At 42.1% G+C, this 20,262-nt stretch overlaps 1 protein-coding gene across 6 annotated transcripts in view; it reads left to right on the forward strand.

Annotated features, from left to right (window-relative positions):
- The first annotated feature begins 2,353 nt into the window (after positions 1–2,353).
- The window catches only part of ablim3 (actin binding LIM protein family, member 3), a 43,094-nt gene continuing 25,185 nt past the window's right edge, over positions 2,354–20,262 (forward strand). For all 6 annotated transcript variants that reach the window (XM_029441881.1, XM_029441882.1, XM_029441883.1 and 3 more), the window contains exons 1-2: positions 2,354–2,757; positions 10,450–10,584. In XM_029441881.1, the coding sequence (XP_029297741.1) occupies positions 2,745–2,757; positions 10,450–10,584 (148 nt within the window). In that variant the 5' untranslated portion in view covers positions 2,354–2,744. The remainder of the gene's footprint in view (positions 2,758–10,449; positions 10,585–20,262) is intronic.

The raw sequence follows: 20,262 nt of genomic DNA on the forward strand, positions 1-20,262 counted from the left end.
TGTCAATCAGGGGACAGTGGCACCTTTACAGTCAGTGACAATAGTGCGTTGACCTGACGGCCCTCCTGCCCCGCTGCCTTCAGTTCACAGGAAGGCCAGCTTCCTGTTTTTGTGCCCCATCAGTTTGGAGGACACAAGTACAGCGCAGGACTGACACAGGAGAACAATCAGCACCCGGCACACATCAGGCCCACAGGGCACCCACCTACATAGTGTCACACCCACACACACATACACACACCCTCATTTATCACTATTATCATTATCCACAGTGATCATAATCAGCTTTGACTTGGGCCAGGTCAGTAAACATACTGTAGTAAAATATAAACATATACAATCACTGGGATCCATACATAATCTGGTACATGCAGCGTTAGATTATGATTTAAATTTGCTGAACAGTGAATTGAGGGGAGAACAAAGATTCAAATGTATGACACTGATGTTACACTGTAAAAACCTTTGCTCTCTTTGCCAGCAGGGCACCTTATAATGAAATCATTTAAAAATAGATGTTTAATAATTTATAATCCATTTCTCTTTCAGTGAAATCCACTATAGTTTTACAAAGCTCCCTGTTAAACCTGAGAACCAAAGTGTGTGAGGGAGTAAAGCAGATTAAAGGACAAAGAGAGAACATCTTGTACAACCACTGAGCTCCAGAACCAAAGAGGTAAGACTGTGCTGGGCAGCAGAGAGAGAGAGAGAGAGAGAGAGAGAGAGAGAGAGAGAGAGAGAGAGAGAGAGAGAGAGAGAGAGGCGCCTCTCACATCCCCCCATTGTACAGCTTCCTCCAGGATTCAGAACCAGGGCTTCCTCAGGACACGGGGCAAGGCAGTCGGTTGCTTTAGTAAAAACAGATCACACACATATACACATAGTGCCTACATAGACTATATATTCTTCTGTTTACACGGCTAATATATTTGCCTGTTTTTTTGTCTTTTAATTTGACTTTTGTTTCATTTGACCAACTGCAATTGCTTTTAAACATGACTTGACTTGACTAATGACAGACTTGGAAAATAGCAGATTGGCATTTCACCATGCACGTTCAGTTATTAATCATACAAAGTGTTGGGACCAACTAAGATGGTATACCTTTACAGGCCAGTTACTATAATGCAATTACTGTAATTCTAAAGCCAAACACATCACAGTAAATCGGTCAACAGCATCACAATTAACCTCCTCCCCTTGTCAACAGCTCCACCATAAATAATCCAATTAACTGATTTGCTTACGTCGACTTTCCAGAAGAGGGCGGTGTCATAGCAGTTTTAACAACAAACCCAGCATAGCAGAGCAACAAGAAAAACACCAAACAAGTCTCAGTATCATAAAGGATGTCCAGAATCTTTAAATCAATCGGTTTCAAGTAGTATTTTAGCTATCTTCAAAGATTACTAATGTGATCCGTGGTATTCTACCCAGTTTTAAATTACACTGGCTTGACTAATTATTCAATTAATTTAAAATGCTTTGGAGAATCTCTATCTCTCCTCGTGTGAAAAATGAATTAAGAGTCAGACTAATGACTTTAGGACACTTTGCAGTGTGATGTAGGCTATAGTGTCCCCAAAGAGTCCACAGCAGCACAGAGTGACGTCGTTTAACCCAGGATAATGAAGAGGGCTCTCAGTCAAGTTACCAATAGAGAGGCAGAGCAGTACCGGAAATAATACAGCTTTACTTTCACAATAAAATCATAAAAGTGTGTTACTAGCTACTTGGCCTCCAGATCCAAGAGACATCAAGTAGTCTGCTTATTGACACTTTCATACAAAGATATCTTATTACAGCTGAAGTGCTATCGTTTCACAAACTGCCCAATGGATTGAGCTGCTGTTTCAATGTATGCAGTGGAAAGAAACAACATTAGTAATAACATTGTATTGAATGTCACACGCTTAATCCCTTAATAGTATTTTAAACTGATTATGTATAAATCAACCAGAGGAATGCTATGTAGCTCCTAGGATCTACTTCATTTGGATGGGGTATTAGCTCTTAAAATCAACCTAAATTTATGTGTAACAGCTTTTAAAAATGAAGGCTTTTTAAGGGGTTTGGTTTTAATATTTTCATTACCCCTCAGACCCAATAACCTGAAACTCATGATATCTTTTCAAATATAGCCTACCTGATGAAATTGTAAATTAAGAATCATGTCTGTAGTAATCTGAACGTTTAGACACAGAACAAGTAAGGGCCACTGTCACCAGACCCACTTGATTCATTTATTTTGAAAGGGAAGACCGGAACATATCTGCTTTGTCTGTGTGGACAGCGCGTGAGAGGCGCACGGTGTCAGCAGCAGTGCACCGCCAGGGAGAGCGCGGCGGAGCTGGAATCAGCCAGGAGCGAAAATATGAAAGGTGGAATCAGACTGAGCAGCATTGTGTCTTAACTGGCCGCCTGTTTCTCTTTAAAAGAAAACATTCCGACATTCACGCACAGCAAGAACAGGAGCTTTATTTTGGATTTTATAACCACTGGAAATATCCTCGCGTTATTTTTCTTTTTATTATACATTTTTGTACCTCTCTGTCCACCTTCTCAGAAATTGGACAGCAAGCAGTGTTGTGGAGAGTGAGCAGCATCATTTACGTTCACTTGAGGTTCATTTTTAATTAACCCAATTAGGAAGGAGTAAACTGCTCCGCGAAGATTTCCTATTGCTTTATGGGATTATCGTCGACGAAGACGCTTTGTTTCAGATAAGAACAACATTGGGCATCATGAGTTCCAGTGGTAAGTCCATTCTTGCGCGCTTTATCTCTCCACTTTATCTCTCTCAGCGCAAGGACCTATATGTGAGAGCAGAGAGAAGAACTACCATTCAACAATAGTAGCCTGTATGTGATGAAAGAGAATACAGAAAGTGGCAACTTAATATGAAAATCAAGGTTTAACACATGTATTTCCACTTCACATCAGTATACTATAATATTAGATTTCATAGCTGTATTAAATTGTAATTTTCATGTACATTCAGAAATGTGATTATAAAATTGATGCTCTGCTTATAGTGTGTGTACCAAGCCCTTTTATAGACTTGGAGCAGGTTTAGAGTGGAAAGGGGAGCTCAGTATATCTGGAGGTCAAAGTAGCATTTGCCCAGAGTTCATCCATAGAGTAGCATTTTTGGGATTCTACATCCACGTAACAGCTGTTGCTTGGTCCCTCCCAATGTCCGACCCCTCCTCTGTCACTCCTCTTTCATCTTCTTCTCTTCTCCTTCGCCACCACCAGCAGCACGTTTGACCTCTCTCATGGAGACCACCCAGGATTTCATAAAAGTCCACCTGTCTTCTAACACATTTGTTACAGAAGCAGGATGCCCTGGAGCCTGGAGGTTTCTGACCTGGTCTCGTGGAGTGTAGTTCACTGCGATGCAGCGCATGCCAATTAAGCCTGATAGCCTGAGGGCTTCTGTCATACTTATGCTAGACTGGTCCGGGGCCTGCCATGATGCTAAACTGACCTTGTATCAGCTGACTGTGACCCTGATCCTCTGTCAGCTGAATCAGGGCTTTCCCCTGTAGGGCCTGGCTGGTCAGCTGTGTGCCTGTATGTGGGCCTCCACTTTGTTGTTTACAAGTTATCACTGGTTGATTCACAAGGCTTGGAAGACTTTTTTTTAAGAGTCCCATAGCTGTCAGTGAGGCCAGTTAATATTGATGTTCTCCATGTGCTCGGTGTGCTTCCTGTCCTCCCTCCCCTGTCCTCAGTGTCTACAGGAGGAACCTGGTATTACTGCATCATTCATAATCTAGCCATGTCATTGTGTGCCACTACATTATTCATCCAATGCTCTTAACCCTCTGGTACCGAGGCTTGCCTTGACTGCCAGTTCCCGTGCCGTGCGTGCCGGGAGTGGTGACGCAGCTCCTCGCTTCCCCCTAGAAAATGTGTAGAATTCTTTTGTGAAGCTTCTAAATGCTTTTTCTCAGCTGACACAGTAGGGGGAGGAACACATGCAGGCAGCATGTGGAGAGCTGTCACAAGCTCTCGTGATTTAAAAGCATGTGCTTAAACAGGAAATGCAGGCAAACACACACATCAACAACATGTCAACCTGTGGTATTACGTTTGCCTGTGAGTATGAGTAAACCTGAGTATGTCTGCATTTTTAGCCGTGTGCGTGTGACAGCATTGTCACAGCAGGCGGACGATGGTGGGACATGTGTCTGGCTTCAGGCATAAAAACACAACAGGCGTCAGAGCTGAGGAAAGACCAACTCCTCTCCTCTCCTCCCCTCTCCTCCCCTCTCCTCTCCTCTCCTCTTCCTCACTCCCACCCCTGTAGTCAGTCAAACATATGCTCCTCTCTACTCTCAATACTCTCAACGTTTGGACGTGAATGGGACTGTTAGGCAGTACTGTGTGCAGTGTTTTCCGCTGCATTGGCTGTGATAGCCCCGAGGCCATCGACACACACAGAGTAATTACACACAGCTCTGACTGTCTGTCTTCATCTTCTTGGCCTTCTATCTCTCATGGTCACTGGGTTTTATGTGAATGTATGTGTTTGTGTGTGTGTGTGTGTGTGTGTGTGTGTGTGTGTCAAGACGGACTCCTATTTTCTGCCTGGCTGGAAGTCGAGGCAGGACCGTGAGTGTAGCAGGTTAGGTTAGGGTTTGGTTTCACATACTTAAGATATACTATATGATCACTAACAAGTATTCCCGCAGAGTAAAGGTGCAGTTTTGCAAAATGTAATCAAACTGACAAATAAGGCCATTTCTGAGATGCAGTGTATGTACAGTATGTGTGTTTCAGGGGAGCGATAAAACACATGTTGATCAATATAGTGATCATTGAGCTCAGGGACCTGAGGCGGTCTGCAGAGCCATACATCACAGACGGCACTGACACCTCTTTCACTCCCTCTCTTTCTCTCTATATAGCAGAGAGTTCTCAGGTATCAGAAAAAATGCATCCGAAAGGCGTTCCCATTTGGGTGTCTTAACTTCAAAAAGCGTGTCTGCATCTCATGCAACCTAATGATTAAGACATATGATTTGAATGCATGATGAGTATGGAAATCAACGGCAGCTCTAAGTGCAATCTCCATGGAAGTATTGTCCAAGTTGCTGAGCTATGGTGTTTCATGTATCGTCTTTTTATCCACACTAGCAGTGTTGCTCCTTGAATGGCAATGTTGGTCTGTCGATGTTGGTCAGCCCTCCACTTTGGTCCGGACTAAAGTATCTCAACAACGGTTGGATGGATTGCCATGCAATTTGCTACAGATACTCATTGCACCCAGAGGATGAATCATAATGACTATGGTGATCCTCTGACTTTTCATCTAGCACCACCAGCCGGTCAAAAATGTCTCTTTTCTTGTGAAATATCTCAACATCTACTTGATGGATTGGCACACAATTTGATTTGATAGATAGATTCGTTTTAAGAATTTTATAGAGATGTGTCAATATCTCAAAGTACATTATAATCAGGCAGTTTGATCAACTTATGTCAAGGAATGACACTTTATTCAAGAAAGGTCTTGAAACAATCTGATTTGGTACAAATTTGACTTCGCATCAGCGCAATGTTTGGCATCAATGACTGACTGGAAATGCGTTGAACTGACCTCATTGTAATAATTTAAGAGATTGCTTTGACCTGATGGTGGCAATAGAAGACAAAAGAGTCAATCACCGATTCATCCTTCGCCGACCCCAGTATGTGCAGCAAGGTTCATTTCCAGATACCTTGTTATGGATCAAAGCATTTGTCAAAGGAAGATTTTGGCTTTATGATGGTAAAAGGCAAATGTCAGGGAACCTCTCTGGACCAAAGTGTCTTAATGTACATAATGGTAAAATAACCCACTGAAAAGACAGTAACCTGCATAATGTATAGATAGTAATGTATAGATACACAGGATGGTACTCGATTAAATGATGGATATTTCCTGCGCTGTTTCGATGTCAGTTGTGTTTATTTCTGTTTTATGGGAGGAATGAAATAGAACAAGGGTAGACAGGGAGGGGAGCTGTATCATATATGATTCCTGCTCTTCTGCCTCATCTGGTGAGCAGTCCAAACCAGAGCCAAACACCATTTATCACTCCTCCTGCCAGACGCCTTAGTTCAATAACACAGAGAACAAAAGGTGGGATATAAAGCTGCGCAGATGCACACACAGATGCTGGGGTACACACATGAATATTCATAGTACACAGTCATGTACAACTGGTATGTACAGTATTTAAAGTTCAACATGAAAACAGTTGTTTTACTTGTTCATTTGCAGCTACAGTCATTGGGGTTATACAATGGTACTCAGTTGGGTTTGTGTAGAACAGATAAAGCCCTTGTGGGAAGGAAATAATGAAAACTGTGTGAAAACATTCAGGTGCAAGCTCTAAGATCTTTTTTAAATTTAATTTGAATGAATAGAGTAACAATGAGCTTCATTCAGCTCAAGCATTGTGGCTATATAGTGTGTTGTGTCCTCAAGGTTGGTGTCTCCATAACTTTGGCCTCTGGTGGGATTGAGTGATCATTTCAAACTGTCAGCAACAGTCTGACCTTTCATGCTCTCCATAGAGTGACAGTATGTTTGCAATACCACTGGACATCATCGTTGCTCTGATGATTGCTCCTGGCCAAGGTCCTGACAGAGACGAAGGGAGATAATGAAAGAGGGTGGGGGATGGCAGGGAGACACCTGTTCATTGGCTGCATTAGAATACGGACGGGGAAGGCTGTTGTAACAATGTATAGCATACAGTGCTGATTTTAAAACACAGAGAACATATTTTCGCTAGATACATCGTTAACCAGATAGTTTCACTGCATTTGAACCTGTAGAAAAACATGAATGTAGTAAAAGTGATATGATTCTTTTCACTTGGGACCTGAAGAAATGTTAAACCTTATTTGAGACAGTGGGCTATACCCTAGATAAATGTGAGGTTATTATGGGATTCACAATCAAACAAAATGTTTTAAACTTGCCACTAAGACACATGTGATTGAGACCCTATGATCTTGTAGAAAATATGGGATGTGTTTAAAGAAAACTGTTGTGGGGTTTTCCCAGTCACTTCAATACAGGGATTTCTTTAAACTGGCATCTTGCAGCCATTATCTAAACTACTGGAGTGGCTTCAGCTTTTAGCATTGCTGGTTGCTGGTTGGTTTGGTGGCATCTGGAGATGTGTGTGGTAGAAATGGTTCTATAGTAGGGTTATTGGGGGTATGTTACTAACTACAAAGTAAACTATAAAAAATTATCTTTGATCCACATTGTCTTTGTTTTGCTTCTCTTTGATTTTTTCCCCATTCTTCGCTCCGCTCACTTGTCACCACTGATCTCTCAGCATCCCTTGTGACTGAGCTCGCAGTAAGTTCTTCCCTGGGGCTGTCAGGTCAGGAATAGCAGCCTCTTGGTCCCTTGGGATGCTGTTGGCCTCTCTGACCCTGGCCCTGTTTTTATCACCTGTCTGTTTTTCCCCCCCAGACAGTCACCACTGATTTGGAGTCAGTGGATTACACCTGTAGTCCAGTGATTATAATTAGAAGACTGACTCAACACCTCAGCATGGGATGGAGGGTTGTTTGAGAGCACTGTAATGGGTTTAGAAGAGGAGAGCGTGGCTGTGTTCAATGAGAATGAACGCCGTGACACAATTAGACAGAGTTATACAATGCTTCATCTCCTGAGCTGATTGTGTACCTGGATTCTCTGCGTAGGTGCAGCTTTTCGGCATGCACTTTCAACAAGTTTATCAAGTGAGCTCATTCATTAACACATTGATGAAAATGTGCAGGAATCTTTGCTATTTGCCACGCCTTTGCCTGTTTAGTTTAGGTATGTGTTGATAATGTCAATTCAGCACCGTGCTCGGTACAGTATATTGTTTCTTTCATACCAATTTGCCTGGATGGGCTGCAAAAGCAGAGGAGGTTATGCAGTGATGGAGGTTTGTTTTGGCCATATTTCAGAAGGTCAGCATTGTAAATAAATGTCCTGTGTGTTTCCAGTAGGTGTTGGCACATCAACGTGCTTGCACTGCCATTAGTTCCCATTATCTCTCATTCACACTTGATGGGAGCAGTGTTGCTCATTTGGTTTTACGACAAAAAAAGACTGCCTCCCTTTTCCTGGCCCCACACACGCACATATACAAAATTCCACTTCCAACGGAGTGTCATTATTTAAACCAGTGGCTGGGCACTTATGAGGCAGGGTAGTGGGTCCCAGTGGTGCTGCAGACATTGTGAGGGAAACAATGAACTAACAGAGACTTGAGTGTGGGAGATTGGGAGTGGGAATTAATCATGATTGCATATTTCCAGTGCCCACACTCCTGTCCCGAACAGGAAAATAAACTTCAGCACTGCATTCACTCTGTCATGTTCCCATGAATGTATATATACGCTCACACTCAGTACACATAATGTACATTATACAAATTTGGAGCATGCTAAGGGTGCTCAGGCTTTGAAGCATGCAAGACTGTTAGACTTTTTAAGTGCTGTGAGTCCTTCAGGATTCATCCAATGAAATGGAATCAGTGTCTTTGTCACGCCAGCCCATACGCTGATGCTGCTCTGACTGAAGCAGCAAAGTCCTTCAGTCAGCTACTCAGGTAGACATGCCTGCTGGTTACCCTGCCATTATATCCTTTTCTCACAGAGTGTAGGACCACGCAGATGCTCCTTAAGAAAGATGGAACATAATAAGAGACTGTGAACCCAGCTGCTCTGGCACAGCCTTTAGTATTCAGAGGCTGGTTGTCTCTGCAAGACAATCTGTTTATAGCCTACAGGAGAAGATGGACATTTAAAGAGTCTCAAATAGCCTAAGAGTTCTTAGATAAATTCATTTTCTTCAAATTAATCTAATATTTTGACCTTTTTGGTTGTGAGAGCATTTATTCCATTTCTGTTGAGGCTGGGTGTGTGAGACCTTGCTTTCCTGACAACGTGAAATAGCTATCGGGCTTGCAGGAGTCTGAAATGTAGGCTAAGCTAATGCATAATGAGGTAAGGGGATCCATCCACTTTCTATCCTGACGCAGCTGTGTGTGTGTTTGTGTGTGTGTGTGTGTGTGTGTGTGTGTGTGTGTGTGTGTGTGTGTGTGTGTGTGTGTGTGTGTGTGTGTGGAAAATAGAGACAGTGGGAGAGAAAGCTTGGAGCTTACCCGGCTTACATAGGTGTCAGACCTCACAGCTTCAGAACAAGTGTTGACAGAGCTACACACTGATCGTATTGTGTGAAGTGTACTCAGTCTCAGAGCCGTTCTGGTGATGGATTGCTTCATAAAGTACAGTGGAGAAACCTTTGAATATGTGAAGCAGTTTTGTTGAGCTTAATGCTGAAATCAATAATGCTTTTGAATTAATACAATGCTATTATGTCCATCAAAGTGGATGATACATTTAAGTCCATTAAAGTGGCTGGAGAAACAGAAATGTTGATTAGGGTTGGTTGGGGTTGCATCTATGTGATGGACAATGCCATTATCTAATTGAATTAGTAGGCAACAGGCTATATTGGTTTGGCTATGTGATCGTCCAATTATATGGTATTTTCATTGTACACTATTAGCCTAACTTTGAGGTGAAATTGCAATGATTGTCCACTCATAGCTTAGCAACTATAATCCACAACGGGCATGTCAAGTTTTAGATTTCTCTGCATGTTGAGACAGTATACATGGGGCTCTATCAATTTAGGAAGCTCTAGTTTTTTTAGTAAGCTTTCTTTTTATTTTTTTTATCTCTCAAATACCAAAAATAGGAGAGCAAAAGTGTGAGGAATTGATCAAACAGTGTGTTTGTCTGTTATAACTTACTGTAAACCACAAAGATTATCAAGTCTGCCGGCTAACTACTTCCTACAGTAGAAGGCTAAAGTTACTAGCTCTGTCCTAATTTGAATATGCACTCAAGCACTCCCAGCCAAAGTGGCTATGGATCATCAACTATAAGGATGCTCAATTTTTGACTGCTACCGGTTAGCTTTAGCCTTCAGCAAAACATCATATATAATGTAGGCCTACTGTATGTTGCCATCAAGTACTCATTTAAGATCGTTTAACGGACTTTTAAAATAAATGAATTTCAAATCAACCTGTGATTCTAACGTTAGCTTAATTAGCTAGCTAGCTGTTATGCTGATAAAATCTGCCACCGATAGATATCAGATATCAAATCAACTGTTGATAGCTAGAAATTAGAAGCTTGCTTTTTTCTACCACTGTCAGAAAGAACCTATTCCTTTGAAAATGTCGTAAGGATTTGAAGTGGTAATCTTTCACCGTTTTCATTGTAAACTGCTGTAGCCTATGTGCTGTGCATGAATAGAAAGCTTGACAGGTTTAGCAACAGTAACTAAGTTTTGGCTTCAATTGATCTGGCAAAATTATTTAGTTAAATATACTACTAAATGTGTATCCCTTCTCCTGTCTTCTGCAGCTTATCACCAAGGCTCTGTGGGCAGTGAACGAAGACCTGAACCAATCCGGTGCCAGCGATGTCGTGAAGTATGCAAAGGAGAGGTGGTGCGAGTACAAGACATCCACTTTCATGTCAAGTGTTTCACCTGCACCGGTAAGACATGGAAACATGATCCATAACAACACAACAACGCAAGTGTTAGAGTACACAAACAGCTGATCACACAGACAGGTGCTGTCTTACAGTCTCAAGGTGTGGGTGCCCTGGTCATAAATGTTGTTAAAGTTAAATAGGATTGGAGTTGGATACCAGTAGTAGACTAGAAACAAGACATCTATCTTGATCACATCCTTCCCTTCCATACACATACCCACGCACACACACTAACACACTCAGTCTTCATCCATCTCCTAGTGTACATGCTGAGTGCTACTATTAGCCCATGGTGGGGATTGGAACGGATCAGAGGTGCCTTGTAGGAGACTAAGGCTCCTGCTAAGGTAGCTTGTTATTGCGCTGCCAACTTAGACAGGATTTTCTTTTGGTTGCACGCTGTGGTCTAATGAAACTGTGTCAATGAGCTTTGTAGTGCTACAGGTGACCTAGAATAGATACAGAGGTGGCATCCTTCACATAGTCTTACAACAGGGATGTGTGTTCAATGTTTTAAAATGAATTTATTTATCTGTTTAAAGGAATAGATTTATGTAAATTATTCATTTAAAGTAAAATAATAAGAATACATAATAAACTGAAAAAACATGAAATTCCTGTTTTGCTCAAATGTTGTTTTTCTGGAGTTTCATGCTGCAAGCAGTTGGCATAGCTGGAAGTGTAACATTTAGGAAGCTGATGATCTGATGAATGGGATGTTTTTTTTGTTTGACTTCAGCTCAGCAAGATTGTGAAAACAGCTTCTCATTTGTACAGTAAAATTCAGGTCCGAAAGGGGTTTATGACAGTTAGGCATTTGTGCATGAGAAAATCAGAAATCACAGAACCGAGGAATTGTATTTGTCATGCAGCTGTACAGCCTGCAGCGAGTGTACTAATTTTTATGTTAATAATCCCATTTCTAAAGCAAAGGCAGTCAGTCATGGTTACTCTCAGTCATTTACAGATGACTTTGAAAAAACCAACCAGATAGATTAAGAGGAAATGTGTACTTTGCAGTCATCTAATCACAAGCAGTTTTGCATAATTATAAAATAATCTGGCATAATTGACACCTGACACCGATCTCTCCCCACTTTGTTCTCTAGCCATCATATTTCTCATGGGCTCAACTGAGTTATGTAGACATTATGTCACACTGGCTTAGTTGTATAAGGCCAAGTCATTATGGCTCTCTGATTTAAGTACACTAAACATTTGTTAAGTAAACATTTACAGTACGTTAAATAGACAGGTTGTGAGAAATGCAACATTATACGACCACTGACATTAGAGACAGACAATAGGCAGTGTTCTCTGTAAATATCATACTTATTTACTCCATGAAAATAAAAATAAACAAGAAGACTTATTATTTAGAACATCTACCATTAAAGGAGATTAATTGCAATAATGTAATAGTTATTTCAATAATTTCAGTTTAATAGAAATGTTCCACTTCCCTAAATAGGCACCATTTCTTATGTATCTTGACATATTGCACATTTGAGCACATCTGTTCATCTTTTATTTTATTTTTCATAGAAGGTGTAATAAACTGTTAAATAATGTTTGTACACATTCTGCATTTCATTTCAAATGTTCAATAAATCATTCAATCCCATATTCAGGTACAAAACAATATGTGAAATAAATCCACGACACCAGCAGTTATTTAGACTTTTCTGCAGCGGCTGTTGTCGAGGAGAAGTTGTGTTTATTTACTGTACGAACTGCATTACACAGAAGATAAACTCACTGAAGGCTATTCATTGGAGGACTGTTGTTACACGTTCCCTATGTGTAGCCCTCACACACATGAAAACACATCTATACGGTGCACACATACACACATGCACTCAACCATACATGCGTACACGCTCGCTGTGGTTGTGAGGGGTTGCTGTGGTAACGATGTGAAGGGGCACCCGGGCCCTGGTTGGTGGATATTCTCAGCATCTCTATGGTGCTATTAACCAATCAGAATGCTCTATTCTCTGCCCCAGAGAAAAAGGGGGGTGAACACAGGAAGCGAGCAGAAAAGAGAAGAAGAGGGGGGATGGGGGTGCTGTTTGGGTCGCCTAAACATTACATCATCACTTGAGTGTAATACCAATCTGATTCTCACTTGCTCCTCTTCCTTTTCATTTCCCTCTCAACTTGCAGCAGCGGTACAGTAATGGAAAACTGCCATCGACGAGTATCATGTTAAATACACCCATCAGGCAGCTCTTCCCTCTAATGTTCCAGAGAGCTCTCCTCATCCCATGAGGCAATGGGGCACTATTGTGCGTCGAGACTCTGCCACATCCCTGCCCCATAATATGGTCTCCTGTGTGGGCCTCTGCAGAGCCAGCAGTTTTCTAAAGCTTGTATTGTTCAGTGTCTAAACCCCCCCTCACACACAAACATGTTGCATGTTCTTTTGAACTTCATAAACTCAATCTATTCTCTGTTGTCTGCTCTTCTATTCTCCGCTGCTCAGTAGTCCCCCCTCTACAGTATATGTTCCGAGGTTGAATGCTTGTGAATTCAGTGGCAGGATTTAAGATCTCTCTGTTGCCTTTTCTCTCAGTTTTTCTCCCTCTCCCTCTTTCTCCCCTTTTCTCTCTTTTCTTTCCTGATGACAGTCACCCAAGCATGAAATCAATTTCTCATCTTGGGATGGGATGACATTGGCATGCGGGGCGTACAATTTGGAGGCTAATGGCTAAACTGTATTATACCATCGCGCCAGAGTGACAATCCACTGTCAGCTGCCAATTGCCTTATCTGTTGGATGTGTTTATGTACTATGTGGCTGGGGTGTGTTTATAAATTTGATTTCATTCTTTACTTGGCCATTTTTTTCCTCCAGAGAATTAGCGTGTGTACTCAGGTTATTGACCTTGACCAATGATAGTGTGTGTGCCTCAGTCACTTCATTCACACTGCAAAACCACGACATAAAATCTTTCGCCGTTTTTTCCTCCTTCTCCAGTTCTTTCTTGTTTTTTTCTGTTTTTACTCAAAAAAGGGCTGACAATGCCCCACTAAATAGATCATGATCACGGAAGTCTTAAACAGTCAGACACACTCAGAGTTTGTGAGCACACACATTCACTTAGAATGCAGAAATAAATCAATCCATCCCGTCCATCATTTCCTCCTCCCTCTGTCTTTCCCCACACTTTATCAAGCCACATTACCTTCCTCATGACACATTATCATAATTCCTCTCTCATGCATTAGTCAGAAGAAGAACAGATCACTCATCATGTGCATTTAACCTCTCAGTTGAACCCATTATACAGCAGCTGATTATAGCACTAAGAGGCAGCCACACAATCAACTCGAGAAACAAGTCTGTGGAAAAAATGCTAAAGACAGAAGCCAGCTCACAGATTGATGCATCAACTCCAGACACAGAGAAGGCAGTGTGTGTGTGTGTGTGTGTGTGTGTGTGTGTGTGTGTGTGTGTGTGTGTGTGTGTGTGTGTGTGTGTGTATGTGTGTGGGTATTATGTGGATCCTGTAGCACTTTTCTGTGTAGCAGCTGTACAGTATGGATAATGTAGTGTTGTATTACCGGCAGACCGCTGACTCGTGCATACTGGCCTAATGACATAGTGGCCACATTTATCCCGCCTCTGAAGCATAATTGGCACTCTTATTTTCCAACAGAAAGAGCGGGGCCTGTCAGTGGCACGAGCGCAAAGCTAACACTCACATAAATCACATGCAAAGGCAAAATGTGCGTGTGTCTCTCCGTACAGACAACTCACATGCTAACAGAAAACACAGAAGCACAGAAACAAATATACAACTGCAGACAGATACAGATGCAAACACAGACACATTTGCACATAAACTTGCAGGCTGCTCCCAGTAGTTATTTATTCTCGGAAACAAAACAGATTTTTATCATAAAACAGCGCTAAAGGGAATAGAATATTTACACAGACAGGTCAAATAAATACTTGACTGCTCTGCTAATGCTCCATTTCTTGCCGGTATTGTCACTGGGGCTCTTGTGAAATTGCAGCATATTTGTCTTTTTCTCTGCAGACCTTTTTCAGTCAGTTCAGCCTCCCTTTGAATGCCATTAGCCCCCATCACTCAACCTCTGTGGTAATAACATCGACCTACTGTACTTCTGTTCTGTGACGGCGAGCGACAGACTGAGATAGAGAGAAAGCTAGCGGAGGGTAAAGAGGGTTAGGAAAAAGACAAACAGCAGGAGGAATAAAGAGAAAAAGAAAGAGAGGTTATAGAAAAAGAGACACACAGCACAGGAAAGTGGGGGGTTACAGGGACAGGGAGCTTCCTGTAGCTATAGCAACCACTGGTACGCTGGTCCAATCACCACGCCAATGCCTGGTTGCTAGGGAGAGAATCCGGCGGAGAGAGAAGGGAGCACGGAGGCAGCGGCGCTTTTCCCCGACAACTCTCCAGGATCTGGGAGAGATGACAGGGATTATTCCTCACTTCTCTCTCTCAAGCGTTCACCGTCCTGAGGGATTGTCAAACACTGACGCCCTCCCTATTGTTTTTAAGTGAGCGTGTGTGTGTGTGTGTGTGTGTGCCACGGTGAGGTGGAGCTGCCTAAGTGTGTAACTGTCTGGCTCAGTGAAGGAGTGATTTCTGAATGATAAAGAGGATCATTAAGCGGCAAACCCTACTACAAACACTCACACACACACACACACACACACACACACACACACACACACACACACACACACACACACACACTAAATCAGTACATTTATACATTTGCATTGTTTATCACATGGCCCCATCTCTCCCAGCAGTTTGTCCCTGTGTGTGTGTTTGAGATCTCATTCACGCCTATTTTCCCCTCAGCTGAGTGTCTCATCGGCCCTCAGAGGGTTAAAAGCTGAAGGCCTCAGCAGCGGGGCTGGTCTGCTGGTATGAAGGGACTCCACTGGGCAACCATCTGTCTCCATCAACTACCGCAGCCAAATGCTAGGGGGAACCTTGTCACTCATGCACGATTTCTCTCTGTTTTAGCCTTTAGCTGCCTCTCCTTTTCTCTCTCTCATCTTTCCCTTTTCTACGACCACATCTCCGTCTGTTTTCTGTTACTGGTTTTCTTTTTTATAGCCACGCATGCAGCCGGCATGATTTTAGGTATGGCAATGTCAGTCGGCCAGTCCGCCACTTTGGTCCAGATTGAAATATCTCAACAACCATTAGATAGATTGACACAACATTTTGTACAGACAACTATTGTTCACAGACGAGGAATCCTAACAATCCCTGACGTTTCCTCGTGTACCTCAACAACTATTAGACGGCTTTTAATGAAATTTACTACAGCCATTTATGTTCCCCAGTAGATTGTATTAACTTTAGTGAACCTTACTTTTCATGTGGTGCCATCATCAGGTTAACATATGTCACGCAGTTTGTGACTGAAACAAATGTAATTAGCCTCAGCTGTACTTTGTACAGCTAATTAGCAAATGTTGGCATGCTTACACACTTAACTAAAATTGTGACATAATAAACACTATAACTGCTAAACATTAGACTGTTAGCGTTGTCATTGTGAGCATGCTGATTTTAGCCTTTGGCTGATTTGAGCTTTTGACTGAAAGCGCCATTCCCGATCACAGCCTCACAAAGCTCCTAGTGTGTTTGCAGACTTTTGTTTCACTCCTCTTCCTGACTGTCTGACCACCTCCTCTACCCCCCTGTGATTTGGCACAACTTGAGAAAACACATTATTTACTCTTGAAGTGTTTCCTCCTGTCTGAGGGGGATCAGATCCAGGGGACAGGGAGAGGGCGGAGGAGCCTGGGCCCCATGTTGGTAGCACAGATGTGAGGGTGAATAGGTGAGCACCTCCCCTGCTGAAATGTGTCACTGCCCCTATTATAAAAAATTTTAAAAGCCTTGTAAATTAACATAGCATGCGCAGCGGGGCTACTTTGAGGTAAAGTATGTCCATTTACTTGATAGCACATTATGAAGACCTAACAGTAGAATAATTAGGTCAGGGAAGTCACAGTGAGAGAGACTTGGGGACGAATGGGGGCCGAAGGGAGACTGTGAAAGAAAGAGAAGGTTGCATGGAGGTGCAGACCTGTAGATAGAAAAGAGGGTGCAGATTGAGATAAAGTGGAGACCTTGTGCTCAGAGCCACAACGATTTGGAAGCAGTCTTGAAAGGGAAAGACAGAGAAAGGGAAGGGGAGGAGGCAGGGTTGTCAGCACTATTTTGGGGTTCCGGCCTGGGCCGACTTTGAGAAGGGAATTTTAATTGCGTCTGTTGGCTGGAGATAAATACCCAATCACGCGGACCCCCTGTGGGTGCCTAATCAGTGCGGTTCTAATGACCACAGCTGCAGACACCGGCTTACATGCTAACCTCTAATCACTAGACTTATGATCTCTATGCTAACTTCCTACGTTGCCAAAAAAGAGCAATATGAAGGAGAGGCAGAATCTTTTAGTTTTTCTCATTAAAACGCCATTCACATCATAAAATGTGCAAAGAGATGAAGTCTTTGATGTAGTTTTGTCTTTCAAAGCTGATTATGTTTGGTTAGGAAGCTAATTGATGATCAATCTGAATATGTCTCCAATAATAATACATAGTTCCCATATAAACACAACTTTTCATTAACTTGGGAATTCTACATACATATGATTTCCACTCCAACTGGGTGCACTTTCCCATGAGTAGCAACAATATACATCTCCAAAGGCCATTCATAGGACAGTGTAACAGACTAGGCTGGTTCTTCGTTGGTTGTATTGGGCTGTTGTTTTTATGAGTTTGTGTCCACACCATGTGGTGCTGGTTGTGCGGCTGTAACCAAAGCCTTTCGTCTCAGAGCCAAGCTAAGCCACGTCTCTGCGGCCGTACAGACATCACGCTCTGACCCAACTACACCCACTTTGCTGGCAACTACAACATGTGGAGGGAGAAGTTTGAAACTTCTGGTTAATGGCTAGGGCTAAAAATGAGCGAGAAAGTAGAGGGCCTGCTTGCAAATATGCTGTGAAGATGGAGGCTCTAATTGGGAGGATTATAGAATGGTCCAACATCTAAAAGTTGGATTTACTTTTGAGTCTAACAAGGTGTCCATAAACAGTTGCAAATAAGACAAAACACCTATTTTCTCCGTTGTTATTATGCATTTTATAGCTAATCCAATGGACTTTTAAATTTCACACATAAAAGAACACTTTGAGATACATTATTTGGTAAGTCACCTTAACTGTAGATGTGTGTGTGTGTGTGTGTGTGTGTGTGTGTGTGTGTGTGTGTGTGTGTGTGTGTGTGTGTGTGTGTGTTTGTGAACTTTAAGATGGTCTCTTGAAGTGAATACTATGGTTTTGACATAATCTTAGTTAAAGGAACAACATGTGTAATACACTTGGAGTTGACATGGTCTTATTATTTGCCAATGGTGCCTTAAATCAGCTTTGAGAACGTTAACTTGAATCATTAATCATTTTTGTAACATTAAGGTGAAAACTTGATTGTAATGTGTCAGTTCAATGCTTTTGCCATCACATTAAGTTTCAAACTGATTTGAAGGTATTTACAGCCACAACAAAACCAAATGTGCCACCACCACCACATCATTCAGACTCAGGGACCTAGCTGTCTCTAGGGCAACTGTGGAAGGTTTACGTCTCCTATGGCAACTGAGGAAGGGGGATGTCCTTTTTGAGGCATCCAGCCAATCGTCCAGTCAAAAGAAAACAATATGATTAGCCAGAACAGGTGAACCATCCAGCCAGCCTATCCAATCCAGTTTGAGCAGATCCAGTCTGCTGGCTGTGATTTGGCCAGGCGTCCATATGCTAATGAAGTGCATTAGGCTAATTGAACATTGAGTCATTTGAAAATCAATCTGGGTGGAGAATGAAAAGCAAATCATTTCGACAGAGAGAGAAGAGAGAGAGGCAGACAAGACAGGGAAAAAGAGACGAGAAAAAATTAGAAAATAATGTTGTGAATATTACTTCAATTTAGGTTTAGAAGATTAAAAACATTTTTATTAAATTAATGCAATGGACCATTTGAAGACACAATGATTTGTTTTCCATGACGAAGAGTTTAGTAGATGTGGAACTATGTATTCCCCCTTTTCCATGAAGGCATCACATAGCCTGTGATTTAGGTTTCTGGTTTCTAGCCTTAGTAAGTCTGGTTTAAAATGCAGCAGGGACACTTTTTGAAGGTCTGTGCCATTGTTCAGTGGTTCTGGAAATGTGGTTTGCACACACACACACACACACACACACACACACACACACACACACACACACACACACACACACACACACGTTTTTATAAACAAGCTATTTCAAATCTTCTCTCTGGTCTCCCTCATGCATCCCCTTTTTTTCGTTCTTCATTCTCCTCCCTTCCTCTGCACTTCTGCAGCCGCCTTGCCTTGATACCAATGACCTGTCTCGATAATAAAGATCCATCATCATATCGCACCATACACACTGTCCCATTTCATCATCCTATCTCTGCATACGCACAGGGCCATCTCATCGGTGATGGATTTATGTGTTCCTGTCCTCCTGTGGGAGCCGAGGTTGTTTGGTTTTTAAGTGAGGGCCCATTGATCTTTTATTACACCATTAAGTCAATACGCTCCACTCATAAACAGCTGGAGATTAAATGAGCCCCTTTGAAGGGTTTATGCGCATGTGTGTGTGCATCTGTCTGTGTCTGTGTGTCTGTGAACCCTCAGCCTGCCAGCATACACTAAAAACTGGTGGCTATAGGCAACCACATTCAGCCTGTAGCAGCAACTCTATAGTCTCTATAACATGGCTGGGATGAAGCCATTTATTAACTTGTATCAAGTTGTTGGTATTCAAGGTGCGTCATTCCACCACAAGAATGATGTATTGTTAAGTTTAATATGCTAACTGCTTTATTAACTGCATCACAATCCACCTTTATTGACTATGTGTTGCCAGTCTTTTTTTAGCATCGTCAGTTGGACCTGATATTGTTAACCTCATCATTAGCAGTTTTTCCACGTAGATTATATTTACATTTTTTCATGCTATGATAATGGTCAGTGGTTTGGCTTCTGTATAGAAACCGTATTCATGAGTAATTGTGGCTGGATTCTTTCCTCAATTTCAGGAAAGAATTTGAGTTGAGATGTCTCAGTAGCAAGCGCATACAGCGTCTGAGACTCAGCTTTGGTCAAATAAATACTTCCTTCAGGTTGTCTGTGTTTAGTGATACAGTACATTTGTGCTCCACGACTGCCAGGTACGACGGTTGTACTCTTCCCTGGCAGTCCAAACTGTACTCAGGTTACTCGTTTCTCTGCTGTCTGTTTCTAGCGTCTTGAGTGTGAGCTCGATCTACCAGTAGCTGGTGTTTAAACCCTCTGATCTAGTTTCCAATTCATGGCCCGTTTCACATGACCTGCAGGCTTATCAGGAGGATCTGAGGGTTTCTGCACTTAGAATCTGCTTTTCAAGTCTGAGAAAACCAATAGTCCATTCATCTTTTAGGAATTATTTAGGAGAAAGTCTTTGTGTTCACTACAGAGTATTGTGTTGGGCCGCCTTTTGGAGGGCAGAAAGTGTGTTGGGCTTGTTTTTTTCTTTCCTGTAGCAGATTGTGTCAAAGGAAGTGGCATTAAAGTAATGTTTATGGGAAAGTTGCTAGTGGGAAAATA

The sequence above is a fragment of the Cottoperca gobio genome, chromosome 10 (assembly GCF_900634415.1).
Source record: "Cottoperca gobio chromosome 10, fCotGob3.1, whole genome shotgun sequence".
In the NCBI taxonomy this organism is placed as follows: Eukaryota; Metazoa; Chordata; class Actinopteri; order Perciformes; family Bovichtidae; genus Cottoperca; species Cottoperca gobio.